The following is a 26490-nucleotide window of genomic DNA, read 5'->3' as shown; positions in this document are numbered from 1 at the left end:
ATGGAGAATGAAATGTTTATACTCAAATTGATCTTTGAATGAATTTATAACAGGTAAGTGAAAGCTGCAGTTTATATATGGTGAATGGTATAGCTATACCAAGCACAAAGTGGTCACAGTAATAGGTAGGTATCATATAAGTTATTATTCCTTCTGGATCAAAGTTTACATAACTGTTGTCAATAACTCCTCCTTTTTTATGAGTTGGAGTGTTGAAACATGGCTGGAAATGATAGTAATGTAACAGATTTGTGAAATCTTAAGTTATTGGGCGGACAAGCTTTTATCAGTCAAGGCCCCTGTGACCTTGACCTTTGACCTGGTGACCTCAAAATCAATAGAGGTCATCTACTTATCATGACTAACCTCCATGCCAAAAATGAAGACTGTTGGTCAAAGGAATCTTAAGTTATTGGGCAGACAAGCTCTTTTCAGTCAAGGCCCCTGTGACCTTGACTTTTTACCTCAAAATCAATAGGGATCATCTACTAATCATGACTTACCTCCATGCCAAATATGAAGACTGTGGGTCAAAGGAATCTTAAGCTATTGGGCAGACAAGCTTTTTTCAGTCAAGGCCCCTGTGACCTTGACCTTTGACCTGGTGACCTCAAAATCAGTAGGGGTCATCTACTTATCATGACTAACCTCCATGCCAAATATGAAGACTGTGGGTTAAAGGAATCTAAAGTTATTGGGCGGACAAGCTTTTTTCAGTCAAGGCCCCTGTGACCTTGACCTTTGACCTGGTACCCTCAAAATCATTAGGGGTCATCTACTAATCATGACTAACCTCCATGCCAAATATGAAGACTGTGGGTCAAATGAATCTTAAGTTATTGGGTGGACAAGCTTTTTTAATTCAAGGCCCCTGTGACCTTGACCTTTGACCTGGTGACCTCAAAATCATAAGGGGTCATCTACTAATCATGACTAGCCTCCATGCCAAATATGAAGACTGTGGGTTAAAGGAATCTTAAGTTATTGGGCGGACAAGCTTTTTTCAGTCAAGGCCCCTGTGACCTTGACCTTTGACCTGGTACCCTCAAAATCTATAGGGGTCATCTTCTAATCATGACTAACCTCTATGCCAAATATGAAGACTGTGGGTCAGAGGAGTCAAGTTATTGGGCGGACAAGAAAAAACCAACGGATGCCCCACGGCCTGACAGACAGGCTGATTTCAGTAGACCCCTCTTACAAATTTGTTGTGCACGGGTATAACTATAAAGATTTCATAAGATTTTCACATGAATGGCAAAAACATCAAGATACTATGCACAACTAGGCATGGTAACAAACAATCTTGTGATGTTTCACTGAAAAAAAAAAATAAAGCAGAATATCAAGAGAGTATGCACAACAGGGCTAAGTGACAAACAAGCCTGTGAAGTTTCACTGAGATTCCCAAAGTAGTTTTGGTGATGAAGCGTGGACAAGCTTATTTTATCGAAAATGACCATGAAGGGGCAATAACTGTGCAAAACAAGAGTTGTCAATGAAAAGGGACTTATGCCCCCGAAAGAAAGCTTTGACATAAAATTACCCTAGAAATGTAAATGAATATGAGCGTAAACAAAAGAAAACTATAAAGATTTCATAAATTTCACATGAATGGCAAAAATCAAAATACACAACTAGGCATGGTGACAAACAATCCTGTGATGTTTCACTAAAACAAGAGAGCCATGATGGCTCTGAAACGCTCACCTGACTATGTTTGTCCTACACAGCTGAACTTAAGCTTAGTGTCATCATTAACCTAATGCCTAATAAAGAAGAATTCATGAACACGTAATTTTAAAAGAATATACTTATTTACAGGGTACAAAGGGCTCTTCTGTGAATATTCTGTCTTAGTTAGAAGCAGATGTTATATTACAATATAGTTTCTACATTGCCCAGACCATTTTTATTGTCAGTTAATTATTAAGTACTATTTTAAGCTATCATTTTAACAAAAAAAAAGCATTTGTTTGGAAACACAACACACAGACATTTTAAATACAAGACATATTCTAGGCATACAGGCATTCGATCAGGAAGGATTGGTTTCTAGAGATGAGCGCAAGAATATTTTCAGCATTGTAAAAGATATGTTTGCATTTTTTTTTTTTTCATGGAGATAATAACAAAATGTTGGAGTGTATTCTTAAAACTAGATTTTTCTATTTTTAGCCCCTGTGACCTAGTTTTTGACGGGAAACGACCCAAATTCAAACTTGAACTAGATATCATCAAAATAACCTTCCTGACAAATTTCCAGAATATTTGGATCAAAAATGCAGCCACTAAGGTGCTAAAAAGATTTTTTTATTTTCAGCTCCTGTGACCTTATTTTGACCGAAGATGACCCATATTAAAATGTGACCTAAAAATCATTAAAACAACCTTCCTGATCAATTTCCAGGAAATTTGAATCAAAACTGCAGCCACTAGAGTGTTAACAAGATTTTTCTATTTGTAGCTCCTGTGACCTTATTTGTGACCGGAGATGACCCATATTCACACTTGACATACAAATCATCAAAACAATTTTCCTGGCCAATTTCCAGGGATACTTGGATCAAAACTGCAGCCACTAGAGTGTTAACAAGCTTTTTCTATTTTTAGCTCCTGTGACCTAGTTTTTGACCCGAGATGACCCATCTTCGAACTTGACCTGTATTTTATTGAGACAAACATTCTGACAAAGTTTGATGATGATCCAATCAAAACTGTGACTGCTAGAGTGTTAACAACCCAATTGTTGACGACAAACGACGAACGACGCCGGACATAGCCCCATCACTATACCTCACCTTGACCATTTCGTGGTCAGGTGAGCAAAAAATTGATCATTAAGGGGGCCATAACTTTGCCAAAATTGTTTTTAGCTCAAAATCAAGATAATATGCACAATTAAGCATGGTGACAAACAATCCTGTGAAGTTTTACTGAAATCCCCTAAGCGGTTTAGGAGATGAAGCTGGGACAAGCTTATTTTACTTGAAAATTGACAATAAAGGGGCCATAACTTTGCAAAAAAAAATTATAGTGAAAAATCAAGACTTTATGTACAACAAAGCATGGTGACAAACAATCCTGTGAAATTCACTGTTATCCCTCCAGCAATTTAGAAGATGAAGCTCTGACAAGCTTTTTTTACTTGAAAACTGACCATAATGGGGCCATAACTTTGCCAAAAAAAATTCTAGATGAAAATGAAGACAATATGCAAAACTCAGAATGATGACAAACAATCCTGTAAAATTTCACTGAAATCCGCAAAGCGGTTTAGGAGATGAAGCTCGGACAAGCTTATTTTACTTAAAAATTGACCATTAAGGGGCCATAACTTTGCCAAAAAAATTCTAGCTGAAAATCAAGACAATATGCACAACAAAGCATGGTGACAAACAATCCTGTGAAATTTCAATGAAATCCCAAAAGTGGTTAAAGAGATGAAGCCTGGACAAGCTTATTTCACTTGAAAATTGACCATTAAGGGGCCAAAACTTTGCCCAAAAAAAATTCTAGCGGAAAATCAAGACAATATGCATGACTCGGCATGGTTACAAACAATCCTGTGAAGTTTCACTGAAATCCCCCCTGCGGTTTTGGAGATGATGCTCTGACAAGCTGATTTTACATGAAAATTGACCATTAAGGAGCCATAACTTTGTAAAAAAAATTCTAGTGGAAAATAAAAATAACATGCAGAACTAGGCATGGTGACAAACAATCCTGTGAGATTTCAATGAAATCCCCTAAGCGGTTAAATAGGAGATGAAGCTGGGACAAGCTAATTTTACAAGAAAATTGATCATTAAGGGGCCATTACTTTGCCAAAGAAATTCTAGCTGAAAATCAAGACAATATGCACAACTAGGCATGGTGACAAACAATCCTGTGAAGTTTAACTGAACTCTGCCCCGCAGTATAGGAGATGAAGCTCCGAAAAGATTACCGGACAGACAGACAGTGCGATTACTATTTGCCACCCTTCAGGGGCATAAAAAGTTAGTCAACATATCACAGCATCCTTTTACTATTTGTTTACATCTTTAAATTTTTTAGCGTAGGTCAGACCGAAATAACGCTTCCAATCCACGTATTCATACTATTGTGTTTGAGGTCTTTATCCGGAGACTGACAGAAAGGGCCAAGAAGTTGCGATTGTGAAAATGTAGGTTCTTCTATCAAGAAATAAATATTGCCTGCAGTGTTTCTTTGATTCTATTCTATGATTGAAATATGCAAACGGGGCTATTATATTTAATTGTTTCTTATATTAAATTGCTTTAACATATCAAATAAAAGATAGATTCTTACATTGTCCTTCATGACATGGCTTATTAAACTTTATCACTTACATGCAATGCACTGAGTTTAAGGTATATTTTGGCGCAATATTTATTCACGGTAATCATTGAAACATTTGTATTCATGTCTGTCAGAGTATTTAGTTATACAAAAACATTAATTATGTAAGTGTTGATCAAATTATACATGTCACCGTGAGCACTTGGCCAAAACATTTGTAAACACACGGTAGTACGATTCATTTTATGCATGGAGCAACACAATCAATTGATCTATATAATTATCAGTGTCATAAATCATGGCGCTTGAAGTCTTGGCCAACCCCCTGCCTAGCTGGTATGAGACCTTCTTGTAAGTAACGCCTGTCAGAATACATGTATATAATCAAAGGGTTATGAATCGCTTTCAAATCACGCATGTAATCTCTGTACTAGAAATATGCAGTGCGATTCAAACCATCAGGCTTTAGCCGTGGTCAACCATCATACTTAAAAACTTTGTACTAATTTTCCAGAGGTCTCCTTCAAATATGGAGTATCAACACATTAGTCCCATTTCTGGGAAAATATATTTCCATCATGGCATAACAATGTAGAATTCATCACATCTTCAGCATCTATATAAAATCTAAGATTAGAAATATCGCACTTCGCAAAAGAAATAAAAATAAAAGTCGCCCAAACTCATTCAGTTGGATATTTTTATCAACACAAATTTAATCTTATATATTTCTTATTTGATAAATTATTAATAGTATACTTTAGAAAAAGAATAATGTTTGAATGGTTTGTTTGGTTTTTGTTTTGTTTTTTTTTAAATGAAAAAAATCACTTCCAATGTAGAGCTTCGTTTTTGTTACTCCTATACATAAAACCTTTATTATTTATAGGGTAATTATTGACTTGAAATCTAAAATATTCAACATGTCCATTCTGTCAAAAGTGTAGAGTATAAATCAAAGCTATAAATATATAGCAAAGAATTGAAACTTAATCATAATCTAACTAGAGGTTGTCACAAGTGAATATCCCCCTGACAAGCGCGTGTCAGAAAAAATGCTTTTTGTTAATAATTTTGCATTATTCTAATTTGCTACATGTTATACATAATTTTTATGATATGATAAAATTTGAATTTCTCACCTCTAGGGTGAACAATTTTTATTCTATGAAAGGTTTCATGCTGAACAATAATGTTCTGTACTTTATCTGGGTGGTGTTGTATTTACTTATTCTCTGGACCTCTGGGATACCTTTTATAGTTCTCAAAATGTGTCCAGGACAAAGTTTAAAGAGTAAAATGAACAAAGGGGCAATAACTCCAAAATTATGGAAGGAAGAGATACTGTTCTTATGCACCGCACTTCTACTCTGTGAGACCTATCTATCTGCAAAGCTTCAAGTTGATACCTTTAATATTTCTCAACTTAAGTCCTGGACAAAGTTTAAAGTGTAAAAAATTAACAAAGGGCAATAATTCCAAAATAAGACAAGGAAGAGTTATGGTTCTTTTAAACTGCATTTCTACTTGATAAGATCTACCTACCTACAAAGTTTCTTGTTAATACACCTTTTCGTTTTAGAGCTATGTCCCGGACAAAGTGTAAAATAAACAAAGGGCAATAACTCAAAAATAAGGCAAAGCAGACTTATGGTTATTTTGCACTGCACTTCTACTCAATTAGATCTATATACCTACAAAGTTTCTTGTTAATACCTCCGTCATTTTAGAGTTATGTCCCGGACAAAATTCAAAGTGTAAAATAAACAAAGGGCAATAACTCCAAAATTAGGCAAGACAGAGTGATGGTTCTTTTGCACTGCACTACTTCTTAATGAGATCTATCCACCTAAAAAGTTTCATGTTAATACCCCTTGTCGTTTTAGAGTTATGTCCCGTACAAAGTGTAAAATTAACAAAGGGCAATAACTCCAAAATTAGACAAGGCAGAGTTATGGTTCTTTTGCACTGCACATCTACTCAATGAGATCTATCTACCAACAAAGTTTCTTGTTAATATCCTTTGTGGTTTTAGGGTTATGCCCGGACAAAGTTCAAAGTCTAAAAAAAAACAAAGGGCAATTACTCCAAAATTAGGCAAGGCAGAGTTATGGTTCTTTTGCACTGCACTTCTACTTCATAAGATCTATCTACATACTAAATTTCATGTTAATACCCCTTGTCGTTTTAAAGTTATGTCCCAGACAAAGTTCAAAGTGAAAAATAAACAAAGGGAAATAACTCCAAAATCAGGCAAGGAAGAGTTATGGTTCTTTTGCACTGTACATCTACTCAATGAGATCTATTTACCTACAAAGTTTCATGTTCATATCCCTAGTGGTTTTAGAGTTATGTCCCGGAGAAAGTTCAAAGTGTCAAATAAACAAAGGGCAATAATTCCAAAATTAGGCAATACAGAGTTATGGTTCTTTTGCACTGCACATCTACACAATGAGATCTATTTACCTACAATGTTTCATATTCATATCCCTAGTAGTTTTAGAGTTATGTCCCGGACAAAGTTAAAAGTGTAAAATAAACAAAGGGCAATAACTCCAAAATTAGGCAAGGCAGAGTTATGGTTCTTTTGCACCGCACTTCAACTTCATAAGATCTATCTACATACAAAGTTTCATGTTCATACATCTTGTCATTTTTGAGTTATGCCCCGGACAAAAAATCTGCAACAGACCCACCGAATGACCAACCACCAGCTGACTCCAGTGTACCCCCTTAAACTTCGTTTGTCGGGGGTATAATTAATTTGACGTAAAAGCTACTAATCCACAGATTGTTGTTGTAATTTCAACAGGAATCGATTTACAGTTAAAATACACGCTTAGAATTAATCATTTGCAATTTCCAAGAGATTAGCATGACCCAGCAATTATTTATATTTTACTAAAAACGTGTAAATACAGTTGCCTATACACAGATCATATTTTTTTGTCTATATTTATAGAATAAGTGCTGCAACAGTTAAAACAAGGGGGCCATAGGCCCCAAAGCGCTCAACATACAAAGTATATATATATGCACTTTCACTTTATGGTCCTTTGAATCTAATGATATATCAGGTTTGACCTAAAATGGTTGTGGTAGGTAGAACTCATCAAGGTGTATCCACATATAAAGTTTTTGAGAAGTGGTTTGAAAAAATTAACAGCTCATGCACAAACTCACTAGGGATGCGAGAAAATTTGTGGTCACTAAAGCTCACCTTGAGATTGCTGAGATAGGTCCAATTTTTTCAAAGCAAAAGTAAACAAGAAATGTCGAACAACACATATGCCCCCCTCCCCCTCCTTTGAAGCCCTTTACTCTTTCAATTGGTTATTTTGTTATAGAAACATGCAATAAATGGGTACATGCAAGTGTTCAGTTACGGAAAAATAAAAATAATGACCAATATATGACCTGAAATTGAATGAAAGCTATCATTAGTAAGTTATACAAGTTGGAGGGTAGCTGGATGGTACCATGTTAAAGAACTAACACAAAATATTATGCAAAGTATGAAGACTTTTTTCAAGACATCAATTTTATAGATATCTATTTGATTCATGACATTCTAGGTTCTTGTGACCTTGACCATAAACCAAGTGTACCTAAAATGCACGTCGTGAGGTTACTGTGACCTTGACCTTGACCTAGTGACCCTAAAATCAACTAGAGCTATCACTTAAGGTGATGAATACCCCCACCAGCAACTTGGACTTTTAAAAAAAAAGTGGTCTGAAGAAAAATTTGGCTGGAAACCATTTTTCTATTTTTAGTAACAGTGACCTTGACATTAACCCCATGGGGTCCAAATGCAATACCAAGCCGGGTCTTTATTTAAGCTTGCTAAACACCATGTTTGATTACAATATCTCATTCCTAACTCTTGTTACTGTCCGGAAACCATTTTTCTATTTCTAGTAACAGTGACCTTGACCCTAGGGGGTCCAAATGCAATACCAATCCAGGTTTTTATATAAGCTTGTTATATACCAAGTTTGATTACAATATCTCATCCCTAACTCTAGTTATTGGCTGGAAACCATTTTTCTATTTTTAGTAATGGTGACCTTGATCTTGACCCTAGGGAGTCCAAATGCAATACCAACCAAAGTCTTCATATAAGCTTGTTTTATACCAAGTTTTATTATAATATCTCATTCCTAACTCTAGTTATTTCCCGGAAACCATTTTTCTATTTTTAGTAACAGTGACCTTGACCTTGACCCAAGGGGGTCCAAATGCTGTACCAATCCAGGTCTTCATATAAGCTTGTTATACACCATGCTTTATTACAATATCTCATTCCTAACTCTAGTTAATGGCCGAAAACCATTTTTCTATTTTAAGTAATGGTGACCTTGACCCTAGGGGATCCAAATGCAATACCAACCTGTTACTTTATATAAGCTCACTATATAAATGTTTGATTACAATATCTCATTCCTAACTCTACTTATTGCTCATAAACCATTTTTCTATTTTTAGTAACAGTGACCTTGACCTTGACCCTAAGGGGTCCAAATGCAATACCAACCCAGGTCTTCATATAAGCTTGTTATAGACCAAGCTTTATTACAATATCTCATTCTTAACTCTAGTTAATGGCCGAAAACCATTTTTCTATTTTAAGTAATGGTGACCTTGACCTTGACCCTAGGGGATCCAAATGCAATACCAACCTGGGTCTTCATATAAGCTCGCTATATACAATGTTTGATTACAATATCTCATTCCTAACTCTAGCTATTTTCCGGAAACCATTTATCTATTTTTAGTAACAGTGACCTTGACCTTGACCCTAGGGGGTCCAAATGCAATACCAACCAGTGTTTCCACATAAGGTTGCTATATACCAAGTTTGATTACAATACCTCATTCCAAACTCTAGTTATCGTCCGGAAACCATGATGTAGACCAACCGACCGACCAACAAGCTGACTCCTATATACCCCCCCCCCAAAAACTTCGTTTGTGGGGGTATAATAATGGTCATCTACTAGTTATGACCAATCAGTATGTAAAATTTGAAGACTGTGTGATAAATAGTTTTCAAGGTAATCAGCGGAACGAACCATTCTGACATTTAAGGCCCCTGTGACCTTGACCTAGTGACCCCAAAATCAATAGGGGTCATCTACTAGCTATGACCAATCAGTTTGTAAAGTATGAAGACTTTGCAATAAATAGTTTTCAAGATAATCAGCGGAAACCATGTGGTCTACCGATGGATAGACAGCCTGACAGACAGACAGACATAAACAAAACAATATACCCCGTCTTCTTCGAAGGGGGGCATAATAATTTGGTCAAAATCTTTTTTTACTCCAGTCCCATAAAATATATAATTTTATTAGACTTCTGCTGAGGCAGGGTCAATTTTGACCCCAGGGACATAATTTATGTAACTTTTGTAGATTAACATAAGGTGGCAAATTTCTAAGCACTAAGCATGGCATTTCATTCCGAGATTTTTAATCAATTTATTTTTAAAATCTATTTTTAACTTTTGTGACCTACTTATTCATTAAATTTGACACATCTATAAAACTATTGTAGAAATTCTATATTGACCCTAGGGTCATGATTAATATATCTTTAAATGGATTTTAGGCAATGCTTCATGCCAAATATTTAAGCTCTAGGCTTTGTAGTTTATGAGAAGATTTTTAAATATTGCATTTTTTTTTATAGTCTATTTTGAGCTCCTGTGTCCTACTGATGCATCAGACTGAAATTGTTCACACAACTTTAAGTTTACTTTGAAATGCTACAAGCAAATATTTTATCTCTGGGCATTGTAGTTTTCCACCAGAAGGTTACAATGTGTTTTCTATATATAACTTTCACAGAGTAAATGACTTCGGGGTGGGGCAAATTTTCACCCCAGGGATATGATTTATTTAACTTTTGTAGAGGAACACAAGGTTATGCTACATAAACAATATCTTAGCTCTGAGCATTGTTACGTTTATGAAATAAAGATTTTTAAAGATTTCATTTCAAAGTCTTTTTTTTAGCTCTTGAGACATACTAGAAACATTTGTTTTGTGGAATTGTACTAGGTTAAATGCCAAATATTTAAGCTCTGGGCATTATTGTTTTCCACAAGGAGATTGAAATGTGTTTTGCTAAATAACTCTATATAGACTAAGTGACCCTGGAGAGGGATCAATTTTGACTTAAAGTGACACCTTATAAAAACAGACATATATATGTTCAATTGATCACTTTCATTAAGCGCAAAACGTATTTTCTTACTCGAAATTTGTCTTAGAAACTTTTATTTTTGCGTTTGAACATTGACCTCAAGAATATGAAAACGAAAGTAGTATTTTCCAATCCATTTAAAAATAGAAGAAAATGACTGACGGGCATTGTGGATAAAAGCTAAAAATGTCAACAACCGACAGTGCAAGAAGTGTTGGTGTAAATTATTCGTTTATTTGTTCGAGATAAATTATGTATTGCATAGAAATTTGCGATTTCATCGAATGTAAAAAGCTGTGTTTCATTGATTTCAAACTATGTTTATGGATACATTTTTTGTATAAAAGTTATGTGTTCGCCAAGTTAACAAACTTTCACCTTCTCCCACCGCTCAAATGTGGCCTTAGACACCCTCACCACTTTTTACACTGCACTTTATCTAAGATATTTACGACTGGCAGCTTGTCTTCCTTCTTCACATTCATTTTTCTTCCTTTTTTGATAACTCATTTTCTTCTACACTCAAGGTTTTGTTTACATGTATTGCGCACACGCTATCTTATTATAATCAGTTCTGTTTTTAGACTTGGGTTTTTGGAAAACTGATGTGGAAGTTACTTCTCTTATTTTTCAAATCATAAAAGCTCACAAATTGCTGTTTTTTTCTTATATCTTTTAATATTTCTGATTAAATGAGTCATTTCTTAATGTTTTGAAAGGCTTTCAGTTTTTTGGTCTGTTTTTGGTGCATCATTTATAACGTGTCACTTTAAGGGACATAATTTACATTACTTTTGTAAAGGACTTTAAGGTAATGTTAATTGCAAACTATCTTAGCTATGGACATTGCTGTTTATGAGAAGACTTTAAAAATTCCACTTTTAAAACTTTTTTATCACTTGTCACTTACTTACGCATCTGACTGGAACCATTTGTTTAACTTTTGTAGAGGGTTAAAGTAGGTTCTTTTTAAACTGCTTTATTAGTATTTTCCAGTACTTGATTCTGTTGTGAAGAACTTGTTAAGAGTAAGTTTTAATTATGAGACCCATTTTTCCCCAAACATGCCAAATGATGCAAATTTTCCCCAAGAAAAAGGCTGGGGCTTCTGCCCCATTAATGGTGTTCTGGCCTTGGTCACATAAGGATCATTGCAGAGAAGTTTAGTTAAAATCAATCATGTGATTTAGAAGGACATGTTGTTTATAGAAATTATGAACAACAATGAACGTTGGATGCCGGAATACTTCCCCATCACAAAGCTCACCCTGTCACTAAGTGACAGGTGAGTTAAAGACAAAAGAAAACTAGAACTGTGTCCAAAGGACACGAATGCCCCCACTGACATTATCAATTAATAATGGTTATCATTTCTGCCTTAAAGTTTAAATTTCCTTCCATCTGTTCAAAGGTACAAAACAGACTTAAATGTGCATACAGACAGAACTATTTAGATTTTGATATTTTTGTGGGTACTTTATTGATTTCCCTATTGTTCTTTTAGCTAAATAATAGAACAAATAGCCACACGAGATTTCAGAAAGAATAACATCTAAGAAAAAAAATTACCCATTGTTTCCTTAAGTATTCAAATGTAGGCACAGATTGCCAGACAACTATATACCAAAGTACATGATAAAGGCAAAGCCTACCAATACTTGTGTCTGCATAACGTCCTGTGATAGGTTGTTCACAGCAAGGACATCGCTGCCATTTTATTCTCCCATGGTACTGTTTGTCAACAATATATGTCTGATTAACTGCCAATTGTCGCAAGAGATGATGAGCCAATGTAATTGTCCAATCAACCTCTTTCTGTGATTTTGCATTTTTCAATGCTTCCTCAATATCTGCAGAAAATAATGTACACTACAGTGTTAATGTTACTATCATACAACAAAGAAATGATTACTCTAAACCCTTATCAATTTTTCACATTATTTAAAGTTTATTAAAGGAACCAGTGGCCCTTAAGAGTTCACCTGAGGACAAAAGGGCATTGTTGCACAGACCATTTTTAAAGTGTCAATTAATCATTAAGTAATATTTAAAGCTATCATTATAACGAAATAAAAATGCCTTTTGTCAATAGGATGTGTTTGATGATTTCTATAATACATGACATATTCTAGGCTTACAGGCATTCGCTCAGGAAGTACTGATTTCTAGAGATGAGCTCAAGAGCATTTTTAGCATTGTAAGAGATATGTTTCCATTCTTTTTATGGAGATAATAATAAAATTTTGGAATGTTTTCTCAAAACAAGAGGGCCATGATGGCCCTAATTCGCTCCCCTGACCCATCAACCACATCCATCCTGACCAAGTTTGATGACAAAGGAGCAAAAATGTGAACTCTAGTGTGCAAACAAGGTTTTTTCCACATTTGGGCAGTGTGACCTAGCTTTTGACCCCAGGAGACTCATATTCAAACTTGACCTAGAAATCATCAAAAAAACCTTCCTGACAAATTTCCAGAATATTTGGATCAAAACTGCAGCCACAAGAGTATTAACAAGCTTTTTCTATTTTTAGCTACTGTGACCTAGTTTTTGACCGGAGATGACCAATATTCAAACTTGACCTAGAAATTATCAAAACAACCTTCCTGACCAATATTCAGGATATCTGGATCAAAATTGCAGCCACTAGAGTGTTAACAAGCTTTTTCCATTTAAGCTCATTTGACAGAGTTTTTGACCGGAGATGACCCATATGCCAACTTGACCTAGAAATCATCAAAACAACCTTCCTGACCAATATTAAAGATATTTGAATCAAAACTGCAGCCACTAGAGTGTTAACAAGCTTTTTCTATTTTTAGCTCCTGTGACCTAGTTTTTGATCCGAGATGACCCATCTTTGAACTTTAACTAGAAATCATCAAACACATCCTATTGACAAATTTCCATAATATCTTGATCAAAACTGCAACAACTAAAGTGTTAGGAAAATTTTTCTATTTTTAGCTCCTGTGACCTAGATTTTGACAGGAGATGACCCATATTCAAACTTGACCTAGAAATCATCAAAACAACCTTCCTGACATATTTCCAGAATATTTGGATCAAAACTGCAGCCACTAGTGTTAAGAAAATTTTTCTATTTTTAGCTGCTGTGACCTAGTTTTTGACCGGAGATGACCCATATTCAAACTTGACCTAGAAATCATCAAAACAACCGTCCTGACAAATTTCCAGAATATTCAGATCAAAACTGCAGCCACTTAAGTGTTAACAAGCTTTTTCTATTTTTAGCTCCTGTGACCTAGTTTTTGACTGGAGATGACCCATGTGCGAACTTGATTTGCAAATTATCAAAACAACCTTCCTGACAAATTTCCAGAATATGTGGATCAAAGTGCTGCCACTAGACTGTTAACAAGCTTTTTCTATTTTTAGCCCCTGTGACCTTGGTTTTGACCCGAGATTACCCATCTTCGAACTTGACCTAGAAATCATAAAAACAACCTTCCTGACAAATTACCAGAATATTTAGATCAAAACTGCAGCCACTAGAGTGTTAACAAGATTTTTCTATTTGTAGCTCCTGTGACCTAGTTTTTGACAGGAGATGACTCATCTTCACACTTGACCTAGAAATCATCAAAACAACCTTCCTGACCAATTTCCAGAATATTTGTATCAAAACTGCAGCCACTAGTGTGTTAACAAGCTTTTTCTATTTTTAGCTCCTGTTACCTAGTTTTTGACCTGAGATAACCCATCTTCGAACTTAACCTGTATTTCATTGTGACAAACATTTTGACAAAGTTTGATAACAATCCAATCAAAACTGTGACTGCTAGTGTTAACAACCCAATTGTTGACGATGAACGACGCACAACGCCGGACATAGCCCCATCACTATACCTCACCTGACCTAAAAAAATAAATATTTTATCCATATTTGGGCTGTGTGACCTAGTTTTTGAACCCAAGTGACCCAAATTCAAACTTAACATAGAAATCATCAAAGCCACCTTCTGACAAATTTCCAGGATATTTGGATCTTAACAGTTTGTTTGTTTGTATTGGGTTTTACGCCGATTTTAACATCTGATTTGGTCATATCTCCGAGGTCAGTCCATCTAACCGGCTTTCCCGGGTACCTAATCAGTACTAACCAACTTCTCCGCTAGTGACTGACTACATATCCCACATGATCTACACTAGATCAGAGGTGAGAGACAAAAGGCCATTAGACACAATGTTCATGATCAATTGTCAAAGCCAAGCCTGGGGATCGAACCAGCGACTTAAGGATTACTAATCCACTGCTCTACCTATTGAGCTAACCGGGCAGGCCGGATCATAACAGTAGCCCCTAGAGTGTTCACAGTGTTTTTCCATATTTGGGCTGTGCGACCTAGTTTTTGAGCCCAAATGACCCATATTCAGACTTGACCCAGAAATCATCAAAGCAACCTTTCTGACCAATTTACAGGTTATTTAGATTAACACAGTAACTCCTAGAGGCTTTTCAATATCTGGGCTGTGTGACATTGTTTTTGATCCTAAGTGACCCATATTGGACAATGACCTAGAAATCATCCATACAATCTTTCTTACCGATTTCCAAGATATTTGGACTGGAACAGTAGCTCCTGGAGTATTAACAAGGTTTTTTTCATATTTTGGCTGTGTGACCTAGTTTTTGACCCCATGTGACTCATTTTTTGAACTTGACTTAGAAATTATCAAAACATCTTTCCTGATAGATTTCAATGAATTTGGATCAAAATAGTAGCCACTAGAATTTTAATTAGAATTTTCTATTCTTAGCTCATGTGAATTACTTTTTGACCTGAGATGTCCAATATGTGAACTTGACCTGTACTTCATTGAGACAAACATTCTGACAAAGTTTGATTATGATCAAACTAAAACTGAGACTGCTAGAGTGTTACAACCTTAAATGTTGACAACACAGTATGTCAATGTCATCTTACTGCATGTCAATTTATGACATCAAGACAAGACCAGAATTTAGGTGGTAATTCAACATGTTGCACAAAATTCTATGGTGATCAAAATGTAGGCTTTGATCTTTGACTCCATGATCCCATAATCAACAGGGGTCATCTATTGACCGAGAGCAATCAATCCAAGAAGATTGAAAGTTATGGGCCAATGGGTTGTTGAGTTATTACAGAAAACTTTTGACAGACATGGTCAATGTGACCTTGATCTTTGACCCAGAAATCTGTGAGGGTCATCTACAGGCCAAAACCAATGTATCTGTGGAATTTGAAGGCCAAAGACCCATGGGTTGTTGAGTTATTACTTGGAACGTGTTTTTACCTACAATGTCAATGTGATCTTGACCTTTGACTCAATGCCCCTAAAATCAATAGGGTCATCTGATGACCAAGAGCAATACATCTGTAATGTTTGAAGGTCTAGGGCCAATTGGTATAGAAACTGTTTTGACATACAAGGTCATTGTAAATTAGATCTTTGACCCCTTGACCCTGAAATCATTAAGGGTCATCTACTTGCCAAGACCAATGCACTTGTGAAGTTTGAGGGCTAAGGGCCCATGGAGTGTTATTGATCGGAAACTGTTTTAACATACAAGGTCAATATGACCTTGACCTTTGACCCTTGACCCCAAGATCAGTAGTGGTCATTTACTGGTCATTTACTTTCCAAGACCAATACAACTGTGAAGTTTGGAGGTCAAAAGCTCATGCGTTGTAGAGTTATTGGTCGGAAACCATTTTGACACTCAAGGTAAATTTGACCTTGACCTTTGACCTAAAGATACCATAGACAATAGGGGTTATCTTCTGGTGATAACCAATCTTCACACCAAGTTTGAAGTTCCCAGGCTTAGATGTTCTTTAAGAATCAGGGCTCCCGTTTGATAAAATTTGGGGCCGAATTTCGGCCCCATTTCCCTGTCAAAAAAGTGTATTTTTTCTTTCCCCCTAAAACCAAAAAAAATCCCCCTTGAAATTAATATTTAACAGCCATAGAAAACACCCCTCGGCCAATATATATTCCGTGAACAGCAACCGGAAATTAGTATGTATTCTGCGAAGGGCAATCTGAAATTTGTACAGATTTATAAATAAAACATTCCAGACAGTTTTAAGCATTGTCAATATTTACAAAATGAAGCATTTCAATAAATAACGGAAATATTTCATGAAAGCAGCAGCTTATTGTTGTTCATTTGTTAACTGAATCTTACATTCACTTGTTTTTTTTCTGAATTAATTTTCTTCTGTTGAAATTCCCCCTTGAATGAAAAATATTTGAAAATCATGCAAAATTCCCCCCTTCCATGGACCCTTGCCCCAGTCTCAATATGCTAACGAGAGCCCTAGTTATTGATGGAAACCATTTGGTCTGTGGACCGACCAATTGACATCCTACCAACCTACCGAATGACAGACAAATGCACAGCACTATATTCCCACTTCTTTGAAGGGGGGGGGGGGGGGTGCAAAAGTATTGTTTTATCACTTTATTCTCTTTTGTTTTTATAAGTAATATAGTAACTCAGATAGCAAGCTTTCATCTAAAGTTATCAGTGTTTATTCACAACAGAAGCTAGCTGGTTGTGTAGTTATTGAATAGAAACTGTGTTGACGTACAAGGCCAATTTAAATTAGATCTTTGACCCCGAAATCATTAGTGGTCATCTATTTGCCAAGACCAATGCACCTGTGAAGTTTGAGAGCCAAGGACCCATGGATTGTTACTGGTCGGAAACTGTTTTTATCAGTAATATAGTAACTCAGATAGTAAGCTTTCACCTAAAGTTATCAGTGTTTATTCACAACAGAAGCTATTGACATTTACATGAAAAGAAATTAAAGACCTGAACATTTCTGGAAGTGCCATATTGGTTCTCAGCTTTATTCTTAATGTAATGTAACTAAATTGAATATTTTAAACTGAGTACCATTCTAATTTAACATACGTCGGAATTCTCTGGAAACCTACCAAACATGCTCTAATAATACTTGCAACGTCACTGTACTGTGGTGGACTAATCAAACAAATGGTCATGTAAAATTTTGTTGATAGCCTGCCTTCCTGAACCTGTATTGTGCATTATAGGGCAAACAGTATATGACATTAAATAGGTCTTCCTTTACATAACATTTGATTCCTACTTTACCGGACACTTAATCCTGTAAACTTGTTATTCTTATCGGGCAGAGGCAGAATTTACTGGATATCTTTTACAGCTTTCACAATATAGTATCTGGTATAACCATTCAATTCTAAGAGAGGTCAAAACAAGAGGCGTCATAATAGTGCAGCTTCAGAATAGACAAGGGGCAGGATGTGAAGTGGTTAACGACTTGATTCAAGCCAGTGAACTGGTTGCAAACTTGACAAAATGGCCACCACTTTTTGCAAGTATGACAAACATGGACAGATTTTGGCCAAGCAAGTGGGTTTCTTTGATATTTTGATTATTTCAACAATGTCTATGTGCCATTGAAATGTGTATTACACAGTCATTTTATGATTTAAGCATCCTAGCTGCCTATTTGTCAGCATGCCCACTGGATTTTTTTAAAAGTGGGTACAATTCGTGTTTTGAAAAAAATTGGTACAGCCTAGAAAATGTGGAAAAAAAAAGACAAGAAAAACAAGAGGGCCATGATTGCCCTGAATCGCTCATCTGACTATGTTTGTCTAAAACAGCTTAAATTATGCTTTATGCCATCATTAACTTAATGTGTAATAAAGAAGAATTTAGGTACGAGTAATATAACAAGGACAAAGAGTATAAAGGTGTCTTCTTTAAATATCCTGTCTTTCAGTTTGAAGCAGATGTTATATCAGCGATTTTTTTCCCTGAGTTGTGAATGGGTCCGGTACCATAAAAATTGCGGAAAAAAAACGTTGTTTCTTAACAAATTGTGAATTTTTTTATTAAGATTGTTAATATCTTTTTATTTAGCAGTAAGAACATATAATTTTTTTAACATAGTATTTACTGTTACGAGATATTTTGAATGATGTTTACAGAAATTACCAGACGCTTGTTTCAGTATTGATTCGTCCCTAGAAGTTTCGTATTTTAACAGTATGAAAATTTAAAAGACGAATGCACCGGAAATCATGGTTGGCTAAGCGCATTTTTTGATAAACAAAGCGCAACAGGCAAAATTTTAGCATCATTATGAGAAGAGAGGAAATAATACGTTATTGAAGGCTTAATTAATCAGAATTGTGAAATTTCATCACAATTGTGAATGGCTCCGTTGGAGCCAGTCTGAAAATTGTGAAGGTCCGTTTGTGATTGTGAATGGGTCCGTTATTCGGTACCACTTATATAGGGAAAAAAATCGCTGTATATTGCAATATAGTTTCTACTATGCACAGACCATTTTTAAGGTGTCAATTAATTGATAAATACTATTTTAGAAACACAACACACATACATTTTTAATACAAGACATATTCTGGGCATACAGGCATTTGCTCAGGAAGTATTGGTTTCTAAAGATGAGCTGAAGAGCATTTTCAGCATTGTAATAGATATGTTTGCTTTTTTTTTCATGGAGATAATAATAAAATTTTGGAGTGTTTCCATAATTGGGCTGTGTGACCAAGTTTTTTTACACCAAGTGACCCATATTCAAACTTGACATTGAACCATCATAACAATCTTTCTGACCAATTTCCAAGGTATTTGGACCATAACAGTAGCCTCTTGAGAGTTAATAAGATTTTTCAATACTTGGGCTGTGTGACCTATTTTAGAGCTCAAGTGAACCATACTCATACTGGGCCCAGAATTCATTCAAAGCAACATTTATGACCATTTTCCAGAATATTTGGATCAAAACAGTAATACCTAGAGTGTTTACAAGGCTTTTCCATATTTGGGCTGTGTGACCTAGTTTTTGACCCCAAGTGACCCATATTCAAACTTGACCTAGAAATAATCAAAATATTTTTTTCTGGCCAATTTCAATGATAGGCTGTGTGACCTAGTTTTTCAACCAAAGTGACCGATATTCCAATTTGACCTAAAAATCATTGAAACAATCTTTCTGACCAATTTCTAGAATATTTGGATCAAAACAGTAACCCCTAGAGTTTTAACAATGCGTTTCCATTTTTTGGCTGTGACCTAGTTTTTGACCCCAAGTGACCCATATTCAAACTTGACCTAGAAATAATCAAAATATTTTTTTCTGGCCAATTTCAATGATGGGCTGTGTGACCTAGTTTTTTAACCAAAGTGACCGATATTCCAATTTGACCTAAAAATCATTGAAACAATCTTTCTGACCAATTTCTAGAATATTTGGATCAAAACAGTAACCCCTAGAGTTTTAACAATGCTTTTCCATTTTTTGGCTGTGACCTAGTTTTTGACCGCAAGTGACCCATAAAGGAACTTGACCTAGCAATCATCTAACAATTTTTCTTACCAATTTCCAGGATATTTTGACTAGAACAGTAGCCCCTAGAGAGTTAACAAGGTTTTTTCCATATATGGGCTGTGTGACTTTGTATTTGATCCAAAATGACCCAAATTCAACCTAGACATAGAAATCACTATCTGACCAATTTTCATGATAATTGGACTGGAGCAGTAGCCCCTAGGATGTTGACAAGGTTTGTCAATACTTGGGCTATATGTCCTAGTTTTTAAATCCAAGTGACCCATATTCAAACTTGACCCAGAAATTATCAAAGCAACCTTCCTGACTAATTTCCAGGATACTGGGATCACAACACTATCCCCTAGATTGTTAACAAGGTATTTCCATTTTTGGGCTGTGTGACCTAGTTTTTGACCCCAAGTGACCCATATTCAAACTTGACCTAGAATTCATCAAAAACAATCATTTTGACCAATTTCCAGGATATTTGGACTGGAACAGTAGCCCCTAGAGTGTTAACAAGGTTTTGCCACATTTGGGCTGTGTGATCTAGATTCTGACCCAAGGTGAACCATATTCAAACTTCACCCAGAAATCATAAAAGTAATGTTTCTGACCCATATCCAGGATATTTTAATCAAAACAGTAACCCCTAGATTGTTAACAAGGCTTTACTATATTTGGGCTGTGTGACCTTGTTTTTTTTACCCCAAATGAGATACTTGAGCTAAAATTCATCAAAGCAATCATTCTGAATTATTTCCAGGATATTTGGACTGCAACAGCAGCCCAAAGAGTGTTTACAAGGTTTTGCCACATTTGGTCTGTGTGACCTTGTTTTTGACCCCAAGTGACCCATAGTCGAACTGGACCAAGAAATCATCAAGAAAACCCTAGGAATTACCCAAAATCCAGTCTTTCCGTGCTTGCACGTGGCCTACAACCTAATTGTGGTGAAATTGTTTTTTTGTGGCATTTTTTATTTTTTCAGTTAACCCTTTACCTCATGAGCATATTGTGAAAAATGGCCGTTTTCATTGAAAAGCCTCCTGTTACAAGTTCAAACTGCCATGAAACTATGAAAAATGCTTCAATACTGATGAAACTTGGCACAAATGTTGACTGGACCATAGCCTCTGTAACGGCATGCTCCATCTTAAATTTCCTGTTACCACGGCAACGGGGGGACGTCTCAAAATTGCCAAAAATCACTATTTTGCATCGTTTTTTTTCCATCAAAACTGATTTCAAAGTGTTACAACTTCTCAACGGATTGAGATAGAGTAAAAGGCTTTTCCGCGTTGGTTACATGTTACCTTACAATCAATCTGAGGCCATTTTTAGCCTGTCACATGTCCAAAATTTTCTTGGACATGAGGGGGACACCGGCCCCCCTTCAAACCCCTGAAACAGAAGGGGCTCATCCCCCTTCTGGAAACCCCCTGAGGTACCTTTCTGGTGGGAGGCGGCGCCGATAAAGTGATCACTTTTTCTATCAACATTTCCAAAACAAAAAAATCGTGTTTGGGGCCTAAACAGGGCATTTTTTCACTGTTTGAATGGGGGGGGGGGGGGGTCGAAAATGCGTTAAAACGCGTATATATGGGGTAAAGGGTTAACAAACAAAAAGCACAGAAAATTCAATTTACTGGACAAAATGTTTCATAACATTTAAAAGTTGTGAATCAAAATAATTCTCTATATACTCACCAAGGGAACTCAACTAATGAAAGACAATTTGAAGACATGGTAAAACCCTACGTTGTCACTCACAAAAGACACAATAAGTATGTGTTTTACATAGAGACATGTATATGGGGTGTAAGGCTAATAAAACACTATAAATATAATATAAATATAATGAACATCTCTGTAGATCAAAATATACTTCATCTGAAAACAATTCTCTTAATAAAAATATGAAATGTCTATATTGTCTGTTAAGATAATGTGATGACCAATCAAATATCATCCAATATGGACCACAATAGTTGTGCAAACGCAGACAAGATCATTCCACCACGTGTCCAGGTCATGACAAAACATAGTAATCAAAAGGACATGCAATTAAATCAAAAGCTGAATCTATATTACATACTTGACGGCATTTTGTTGTTATTTACTTTGAAACCGAAAGGGTCTGTGTGTTTTAGATCTGATGCCCTTAGAATCTTAACAAAAATAAAGTGTCTATTCAACAGGAATACATTCTTTCTGGTAAATTGATTGTCCGTTAAATATGAAGGATCCCAGTAATGATATCCGTTAAACATGACAAATTTATTTCAAAAACTTCACCTTAATTATTTTGTAATCTACATTTCACTTTTATTTGAAATTTATTATTTGAAATACAACATGTTCATAGAACTTTACTAAGTTATAACATTATCAGTATTGCCCTTTACTTGTTATCAAAATATGCCAGTTCGGTCGGCTTATACAGTGTATAGGCTAGCTATACGTGACTCACATATGGCTAGAACTTTTGGCTAGAAGTACGGGCCCGTACCATGCTTCAATAAATTTTTCAAATGGGACGGCTAGGAGGCTAAAACCTGAAACTGAGTTTGCCATGTATGTTGGATTAGTACATAGACAGAGCAAAAATAATCAAAATATCAAAGGAACCAAATTACATGTACCTGGCCAAAATATGTCCATGCTTGTCATGTTTTCAAGATGTGGTCACCATTTTGTCAAGTGGTTTGGTTCGCTCACTTGAACCAAGTTTGCAACCACTTCACATCCTGCCTCTTGATAGAATACACTAGGATAATATTACATGAAAGAATAATCTGGGGTGTGACTTAATACCGGATATGACTCATATCCACGAATATGACTTTAAATACCGGATATGACTTACATTTTACAAAGTATTTATTTTTAGCTATTTTCCTTTATACAATGTTTTATAATAATAAAACGATATTACATGCAAAAAATCTTTAAATTTGGTCCATACATGTAAATAAAGAAGTTATAATTTATATTTGTTTCACGTTCTACAAAAGTCATATCCGTGGCGTACAGAAGATACCGAATATGACTTATATTTAACTAAGTAATTATTTTTTGGATTTTTTTTCTTTATACAATGATTTATAATAATAAAACAAAATTACATGTAAAAAATCGTTAAATTTGGTCCATAAATAAAAAAGTTATAAGTTATATTCCTTTCACCTTCTACAAAAGTCATATCCGTGTTGTACAGAAGATACCGAATATGACTTATATTTTACCCTACATGTATAATTATTGATGGATGTTTTTTGTTGGATACGATGTTTTATAATGATAAAATGATATTACATATCTGTATCTACTGTGACGTAAGTGTCTTAAATTTATCATTATTGCCTATTGTTTATTGCGAATATATGTTCTCTAATGATATACATGTTGTATCTGCACGAGAAATATGATAAGACGGGTGTAGTGTCAATTACTGTGTGGTATCCGACTTTTATAATGTCCAAGAGAATATATGCAAAAAGTTGCACTGTTACATATAAATAATCAACAGTATTCTTACCATGACTGGTAAACGGCCTTATTATTTGTATGAGATTAATAATTCTGTTTAGATGCATATTAAGTCAAATGGGAAGGAATCTCTTATATATCGCACTTTTTATGCATTTCTTTAAATAAGTCCTGTTTATAATATGTTTATTAATAGACTTACTCATGGAAAGGGAGATGAATTAATGTATCTTTTGTATTAGTCATTTCTATTTCAAGAAAACCAAAATTGAGAAAATATACTTAAATCTTAAGAAAGGTAAAAACTTCACATTTTATTGGTAAATGTTGTGTTTATTATTTGATTGTTTTTATTCACTGTCTTCGTATTTTGTGCATGTATTTGCTGATATAATGTATGTCTTTTCATTATTATCATATGTAAATTTTGTATGTTGATGTAATGTATCCTTTTCACTGTAATCATTTTAAATATTGTATACTGTTATAATGTATGTCTTTTCGTTTTTATCATATGTAAATGTGTGTTTGCCAAGATTCGAACCGTTTTAAAACATGCAAAACGAATATGACCTATTCTTAAATAATGACTAAAACTTCAAAGTTTTTGCACGTAACACTCTTTTTATATTGTGTAAATATATTGAGCCAGAAATACTAAGAAAAAAAGTCTGCATTTAAACATGCTGAGTCATATTCTGTGTTTATTTTCTGCCATGGAGATGCGTAACAAATATGACTCGTATCTTAATAATTGAAAATCCGAAATAAAATTACTTTGTAAAATATAAGTCATATTCGGTATCTTCTGTCCGACACAGATATGACTTTTGTAGAAGGTGAAAGGAATATAACTTATAACTTCTTTATTTATGGACCAAATTTAATAATTTTTTACATGCAATATTGTTTTATTATTATAAAACATCGTATAAAGAAAAAAAATCTGAAAAATAATTACTTTGTTAAATATAAGTCATATTTGGCATCTTCTGTCCGCCACGGATATGACTTTTGTAGAACGTGAAACGAATATAACCTATAACTTCTTTAATTATGGCAGGGTTCTCAATAACAGCAGGCCACGGCCAAAATGACTGGCTTAAATCATGATTTCATTTTGGTCTGTTGAAATTTTAAAAAGATACATAGTTTTCTTACTTTTATGCTGAAAATTGTTGTTTCAGTTACACAAAAGGCCTGCTGGAATTTTCCTTTTGGCTGTTGATGCAAATTTTATTGAGAACCCTGTACGGACCAAATTTTACGATTTTTTTGCATGTAATATTGTTTTATTATTATAAAACATTGTATAAAGAAAAAAAAGCCAAACAATAATTACTTAAATATAAGTCATATCCGGTCTTTAAAGTCATATGCACTGATATGAGTCATATCCGGTATTAAGACACGCCAAATAATATTTGGTCCCATCAGTATTTAGTATTACATAAATAACTACCTGTAACATTATCCAACACCCTCAATAGCCTTTCCAATGCAACTCGTTCTCCGCGGGTTGAAGGAACATTATTTTTGTCTATGGTGTAGTTCAGGACCATTTCATACCCACGTTTAAAAACAGTTGAAAAAAGATACACGTCAATAGATGACACTCCAGCACTGATTTCTTTTGCATTTGTTTTAGTTTCGCAATAAGCTTGTGAAAACGGAAACCCATTGTGTGCATTGCACGTCAAGATTTTTAGTAAACCAAAACAATATGCAGAAGGTGTTTTAAGACTTTTAAGTAATTCTTTCAATGCCTCCACAGCATCAGTTTTATCCCAATACCTTTCAAAAATTGACTCTTTTGAAGTTTTGTATTTTTTCAAAGGAGGCTCACCACTTCCTGCCATTATCAGTGATCATGCCGTTTTGGAACACACATGTATTTTGAGTGGATTGTGACCGCCCACTTCAAAGTAGTACTAACAATTATTGATTGGTTTTAACTTGAATTATTATTCCAGGAAACAGATGATTGGATTTTATGAATATCATCATAAAATATGCCTTGGAAAAGAATGTAGGCCTACTTAAAAAACATTTTATTTCCAAAATGGTAGATTAGTGTGTAGATCATTCGGAACACCTCGCTGATTTCCCATAATCATTAGACCATTCGGAACACCTCGCCGATTACCAATAATATCATCTCGGACACAATATGTATTGAAAGTAGATCAACACGTGATGTAAACAAACATGTAGTTTAATGTTATTTGGCATCCATTGTAAAATAAAGTCTAATTGATAACATTATGACTGAATTGTATGTCTGACAGTTCGAATTTATGTTATTATGTCAACTGACACATATTTTTAACTAAATATGTAGACAGGTAAACATTGTGTACATTCGGTTTCTTGGAACATATGTATGACTATCATCATGTAAAAAGTGTATTATTTACTTTATATTTATTAATTGACATAATATAAGTTGACATTTATGTAATATAATGAAAAAAGTTAGTCAACATATCACAACATCTATTTACTATTTGTTTACATGTTTAAATTTTATAGCGTAGGCCGGACCGTAATACCGCTTCCGATCCGTGTATTCATACTATTGTGATCGAGGTCTTTATCCAGAGATTGAATGAAAGGGCCGAGTAGTTGCGATTGTCATTAGACTTTATCCGGCGACAATCGCAACTACTCGGCCCTTTCCGTAAACATAAATTCGAACTCAGACATATGATTCAGTCATAATGTTATGAATTAGACTTTATTTTACAATGGATGTCAAATAACTACATTGTTACAGATTAAACTACATGTTATTTACATCACGTGTTGATCTACTTTCAATACATATTGTGTCCGTGATGATTATTGGTAATCGGCGAGGTGTTCCGAATGATCCGGCGATTGACGGAAAGGGCCGAGAAATTGCGGTTACAAAACGGCATAGAAACTAATGCTTCTCCGACGCATGCGCAGTGTAAAGAGTCATACTGGGGCACTGTTTTTCCATAACATACGCGCTATTTTATACTCGTTCATGTCCTTGATAATGTCGATTTGCCGAACAAAAGGACATACAGTAATAAAGTTTCCTTTTAAAAGAAAAGGCTTGCCCAATTGTGCCATCAACCAATCCCTTAA

General features: G+C 35.0%; 1 protein-coding gene across 2 annotated transcripts in view; it reads right to left on the bottom strand.

Moving 5' to 3' along the window:
- The window catches only part of LOC132715679 (uncharacterized), a 60631-nt gene extending 35094 nt beyond the window's left edge, over positions 1-25537 (bottom strand). Inside the window, exons 1-2 of one of the 2 annotated variants that reach the window (XM_060698728.1) lie at positions 24836-25537; positions 12168-12365 (exon numbers count right to left, since the gene is read on the bottom strand). In XM_060698728.1, coding sequence (XP_060554711.1) covers positions 12168-12365; positions 24836-25232 — 595 coding nt within the window. In that variant the 5' untranslated portion in view covers positions 25233-25537. The remainder of the gene's footprint in view (positions 1-12167; positions 12366-24835) is intronic. The other variant, XM_060698727.1, reaches the window with a different exon arrangement.
- Between the last annotated feature and the right edge of the window lie 953 nt (positions 25538-26490).

This window comes from Ruditapes philippinarum, unplaced genomic scaffold, assembly GCF_026571515.1.
Source record: "Ruditapes philippinarum isolate M1 unplaced genomic scaffold, ASM2657151v2 ctg719_1_1_1_1, whole genome shotgun sequence".
Taxonomy (NCBI): Eukaryota; Metazoa; Mollusca; class Bivalvia; order Venerida; family Veneridae; genus Ruditapes; species Ruditapes philippinarum.
Note: the sequence above shows the minus strand (reverse complement) of the source record. Positions and strands in the feature narration are given on the sequence as shown.